General features: G+C 45.4%; 1 protein-coding gene across 5 annotated transcripts in view; it reads left to right on the top strand.

The window, feature by feature from the left end:
• The window catches only part of LOC106602192 (calcium uptake protein 3, mitochondrial), a 49,616-nt gene that overhangs the window by 17,899 nt on the left and 25,717 nt on the right, over positions 1-6,000 (top strand). For all 5 annotated transcript variants that reach the window (XM_045716435.1, XM_045716434.1, XM_045716433.1 and 2 more), the window contains exons 5-6: positions 3,265-3,312; positions 5,918-6,000. In XM_045716435.1, the coding sequence (XP_045572391.1) occupies positions 3,265-3,312; positions 5,918-6,000 (131 nt within the window). The remainder of the gene's footprint in view (positions 1-3,264; positions 3,313-5,917) is intronic.

The following is a 6,000-nucleotide window of genomic DNA, read 5'->3' as shown; positions in this document are numbered from 1 at the left end:
TCTCTCTCTCTCTCTCTCTCTCTCTCTCTCTCTCTCTCTCTCTTACTGCAGTGCACAGTACAAACTCGTCAGAGAAAGTAGGCTTTCAAAGTGGGACAGTTAAGTTGGCCTTTCACTTCCAAATGGCATATAGGAAACAAAACCTTTTCAATATGGGACTGCTGATCAAAGTGAAATGTAATATACAAGATGATACCATATTATCAGAATGTAATATACAAGATGATACCATATTATCAGAATGTAATATACAAGATTATACCATATTATCAGAATGTAATATACAAGATGATACCATATTATCAGAATGTAATATACAAGATGATACCATATTATCAGAATGTAATATACAAGATGATACCATATTATCAGAATGTAATATACAAGATGATACCATATTATCAGGCTTTTCAGGGCCCAGTTTGTTGATCAGATCATGAGGTCTGGGAAAACTCCTGGCTGAAGTTGTGAAAAAACACTCAGATTACAGGAGTTAACCTGGTAAGGTGTTCTTTGGTTTCCCAGACTTGTGACATTGACAGAAAAAACAAGGATGCGGGGAAAATAGAGGAGTATGAAAAATGTATGAAGTCACTACTGTAAGAGGCTCTGGATAAGAGTGTCTGATAAATGACTAAACATTTAAATGTATGAAGTCACTACTGTAAGAGGCTCTGGATAAGAGTGTCTGATAAATGACTAAACATTTAAATGTATGAAGTCACTACTGTAAGAGGCTCTGGATAAGAGTGTCTGATAAATGACTAAACATTTAAATGTATGAAGTCACTACTGTAAGAGGCTCTGGATAAGAGTGCCTGCTAAATGACTAAACATTTAAATGTATGAAGTCACTACTGTAAGAGGCTCTGGATAAGAGTGTCTGATAAATGACTAAACATTTAAATGTATGAAGTCACTACTGTAAGAGGCTCTGGATAAGAGTGTCTGATAAATGACTAAACATTTAAATGTATGAAGTCACTACTGTAAGAGGCTCTGGATAAGAGTGTCTGATAAATGACTAAACATTTAAATGTACACATTTTGAAAAACAAAAGGAGGTTAAACTACTAGAATAAAGACAGCAGATAGTTGCAGTTCAAATACTTTATTGAATTGGCCTCTCCTCATGGGAGACAAGCCAAGCAAATCACATACTGCCAAAGTTGTTATTAGCTGTATTGAGTATTTGAGTAAGCCTGGGACAGGGAGCATCCATCCCTAGTGTGAGGTCCAGGGCAGGGGGAAGGGGACAGGGAGCATCCATCCCTAGTGTGAGGTCCAGGGCAGGGGACAGGGAGCATCCATCCCTAGTGTGAGGTCCAGGGCAGGGGGAAGGGGACAGGGAGCATCCATCCCTAGTGTGAGGTCCAGGGCAGGGGACAGGGAGCATCCATCCCTAGTGTGAGGTCCAGGGCAGGGGGAAGGGGACAGGGAGCATCCATCCCTAGTGTGAGGTCCAGGGCAGGGGGAAGGGGACAGGGAGCATCCATCCCTAGTGTGAGGTCCAGGGCAGGGGACAGGGAGCATCCATCCCTAGTGTGAGGTCCAGGGCAGGGGGAAGGGGACAGGGAGCATCCATCCCTAGTGTGAGGTCCAGGGCAGGGGGAAGGGGACAGGGAGCATCCATCCCTAGTGTGAGGTCCAGGGCAGGGGGAAGGGGACAGGGAGCATCCATCCCTAGTGTGAGGTCCAGGGCAGGGGACAGGGAGCATCCATCCCTAGTGTGAGGTCCAGGGCAGGGGGAAGGGGACAGGGAGCATCCATCCCTAGTGTGAGGTCCAGGGCAGGGGGAAGGGGACAGGGAGCATCCATCCCTAGTGTGAGGTCCAGGGCAGGGGACAGGGAGCATCCATCCCTAGTGTGAGGTCCAGGGCAGGGGGAAGGGGACAGGGAGCATCCATCCCTAGTGTGAGGTCCAGGGCAGGGGGAAGGGGACAGGGAGCATCCATCCCTAGTGTGAGGTCCAGGGCAGGGGGAAGGGGACAGGGAGCATCCATCCCTAGTGTGAGGTCCAGGGCAGGGGACAGGGAGCATCCATCCCTAGTGTGAGGTCCAGGGCAGGGGGAAGGGGACAGGGAGCATCCATCCCTAGTGTGAGGTCCAGGGCAGGGGAAGGGGACAGGGAGCATCCATCCCTAGTGTGAGGTCCAGGGCAGGGGGAAGGGGACAGGGAGCATCCATCCCTAGTGTGAGGTCCAGGGCAGGGGGAAGGGGACAGGGGGAAGGGGGCAGGGGTAGCTCCACTAAGCTGAGGTATCATGTTCCTCTCCCCTTCCTGAAGCAGGCAGTCTCTCTCCCGTAACACTCAGTGCAGTCACCCTGAACTATCAGTGGAAAGACAGGCTACTGTCTTCCTCTCCAAACAAAAACCTGGTGGAAGAGGGAATGCTTTCAGCCGCCCTGTAACAGGCCACCACACACACACACATAGAGAAACATGAGCACACACACACTCCCCTTCCAGCACCTAGGCCACAGCAGCGGTCCTCCATCTCTCTGGGCCCTGCCCGTGTTTCCCCTGGCTCCAACAAAGAGGAGCAGAGGGGACATCATCCTAAATGGACCACATCCTCAGGCTGATCATCCCCTCAACGCTTTACACCTTGCTTCTCCAAACACAACACGGCTGGTTGTGATCCCTTTCCACGCCCCCCCCCCACCACCACACACCGTGTGTGTATGTGTATATGCAGGGGTGTGTACGTGTGTGTGTGTGTGTGTGTGTGTGTGTGTGTGTGTGTGTGTGTGTGTGTGTGTGTGTGTGTGTGTGTGTGTGTGTGTGTGTGTGTGTGTGTGTGTGTTCTACCACCCAGTGTTCTAGGTCTTGGGTCTCAGCACCGCTCACTTGCAGTGTAAAAACACCCGCAGCTCCGGTGTGGCCAAAACACCGCCTGCGGCTCAACTCAAAGGCACCTTTTTACATTTTTAGATGTTATCTGCATGAAAGGGGGGATTACTCCTTCTCTACTCCTCTCCGGGAGAAGAGGGGAGGAGGGGAAGGTCTGTTCTACCCTTCCATTTATCTAGAGGAGGCCCGTCTTTGAACAATCAGTAAACATTTTAATCTGGCCTTCAGCCAAGCCGCCTCTAGTGTCCCGGAGTTTGAAAGAAAAAAAATCAGGACCCCTACCAGCTGTTTGAGAGTTGGTGAAGGAGAGAGAGAAGGAGAGAGGGAGAGAGAGAGTGCTTTATTGTACATTAACAGAATGAATCTTGTCGACTGTCCTTTGATGTTACATCTTCTCGTTTTCTTTCCAGGCATCATCGCTTACACCGAGTATCTCTTTCTGCTCTGCATTCTGACAAGTGAGTCTCTCTCTTTACGCACTACACTCTCTCTCTCTCTCTCTCTCTCTCTCTCTCTCTCTTCCGCTCCCTCTCTCTCTCTTTCTCTCCCTCTCTCTGTATCTCTCTCTCTCTCTCTCTGTATCTCTCTTCTGCTCCCTCTCTCTCTCTTTCTCTCCCTCTGTCTGTATCTCTCTCTCTCTCTCTGTATCTCTCTCCCTCCCTCTCTCTCTCTTCCGCTCCCTCTCTCTCTCTTTCTCTCCCTCTCTCTGTATCTCTCTCTCTCTCTCTCTCTCTCTCTCCCTCTCTCTGTATCTCTCTCTCTCTCTCTCTCTCTCTCTCTCTCTCTCTCTCTCTCTCTCATGAAGAGGGGCTGGTGGTGCACTCTGCTTACATTAAACACAAATCATTACTAAAGGCCAGCGTTGGTCTGTTAAAGTTTACAGTATGTCCCAGACATGGGCGGCCCACCCAAGATCTCCAGTCCCCCAAAAAAGACCAAAATCTCCTGTACCTTACACTACGGTAGGTGGTCAAATCTACACTTACCCTGAAGAAGCTGCCGAGACACAGAAGGCCAAGAGTTAAGACAAGAAAAGATAAAACAGGAGTTAAGACAAGATAAGTTAAAACATGAGTTAAGATAAGATAAAACACGAGTTAAGACAAGATAAAATACGAGTTAAGACAAGATAAGATAAAACACAAGTTAAGACAAGATAAGATAAAACACCAGTTAAGATAAGATAAAACACGAGTTAAGATAAGATAAATCACAAGTTAAGACAAGAAAAGATAAAACACAAGTTAAGACAAGATAAGATAAAACACCAGTTAAGACAAGATAAGATAAAACACCAGTTAAGATAAGATAAAACACGAGTTAAGATAAGATAAATCACAAGTTAAGACAAGAAAAGATAAAACACAAGTTAAGACAAGATAAGATAAAACACCAGTTAAGATAAGATAAAACACGAGTTAAGATAAGATAAAACATGAGTTAAGACAAGATAAGATAAAACACAAGTTAAGACCAGAAAAGATAAAACACGAGTTAAGACAAGACAAGATAAGATAAAACACGAGTTAAGACAAGATAAAACATGAGTTAAGACAAGATAAGATAAAACACGAGTTAAGACCAGAAAAGATAAAACACGAGTTAAGACAAGACAAGATAAGATAAAACATGAGTTAAGACAAGATAAGATAAGATAAAACATGAGTTAAGACAAGATAAGATAAAACATGAGTTAAGACAAGACAAGATAAGATAAAACATGAGTTAAGACAAGATAAGATAAAACATGAGTTAAGACAACATTGAAAATTGAGTGGCTTTGAGACAGGTGCTTAGCAGGTAACCTAGCGATTAGAGCATTGGGCCAATAACCGAAAGGTTGCTCGTTTGAATACCCGAGCCGACAAGGTGAAAAATCTGTCGATGTGCCCTTGAGCAAGGCACTTAACCTTAATATGCTCCAGGGGCGTTGCACCACAATGGCTGACCCTGTAAAACAACACATTTCACTGCACCTATCCAGTGTATGTGACAATGAAAGATATTATTTAGTAAATAAAGACATTTCAACAGTTCAACTCTTATAAATGTAGGTATTCATCATATAGTCCTTCATAGGTATTCATCAACATGTAGGTATTCATCATATAGGCCTTCATCAACATTGTTACAATAAAAACACACTTGGAGGCATATATTGCTTTTTCTACGTCCCAAATGGCACCCAATTCGCTATATAGTGCACTACTTCTGTCCATGGCCCTGGGGAAAAAGTAGTGCACTACATAGGGAATAGGATGCTATTTGGGACGCAGGCTTGAGACTGGCGTTGACAGTCCGTGCAGATAAATCTCCAGCCACACTCTGAGGTGCTGCTCTGCTGTTGTTGCTCACTGAGGGTCTAACAAGGCAATGAAGCATCTCAGTCATCGCTGCTACACTTTGCGTGGTAACCCAGCGCTGGGATAATGTTTACATAGCACTCGCCAAGGTGAGAGAGAAAGATCCACAGGTATGCATGTACATTGTAGTCATTTAACAGACGCTCTTATCCAGAGCGACTTAAAGGGGCAATTAAGGTTAAGTGTCTCGCTCAAGGGCACATCAACAGATTTTTCACCTAGTCCGCTCAGGGATTCAAACCAGTGACCTTTGGGTAACTGGCACAATGCTCTTAACCACAAGGCGACCTGCCGCCCCAGTATTCATTCAATACAGCTGATTAAACTGAGCCTAAAGATTCATTCATGGACATCATTTTAACAGTAGTGATGTAGTGAGATATGTGGGATGGTAACAATGATAACACAGACAACTGTGTCAAATTACATTGATGTGTTTGAGCAAAACAGATCACACAACAGATCTTGCTATCATCTGGTTACACTGATAGCAGAACACATAATGACTTGAGTCCAGTCCCTGTGGTGTTGAGATCACTCATCTTAATGGACAGCTGAAATACACTTGACGGGTTTGAGCAAAACACAACATATCTTGATATGATCTGGATGCATGTAGAAGCATGCATAACCACTAGTAGTCCATTCAGTCCCTACGGTGTGGAGATCAGTCATCTTCATACCTCCTCCTCTTCCTCAGAGCCCCACGCAGGCTTCAAGATCGCCTTCAACATGTTTGACGCCGACGGGAACCAGATGGTTGACAAGAGAGAGTTCCTAGTA

This window comes from Salmo salar, chromosome ssa04 (genome assembly GCF_905237065.1).
Source record: "Salmo salar chromosome ssa04, Ssal_v3.1, whole genome shotgun sequence".
Lineage (NCBI taxonomy): Eukaryota > Metazoa > Chordata > Actinopteri > Salmoniformes > Salmonidae > Salmo > Salmo salar.
The sequence above is the reverse complement of the archived record's forward strand: the minus strand, read 5'-3'. Positions and strand labels throughout refer to the sequence as shown.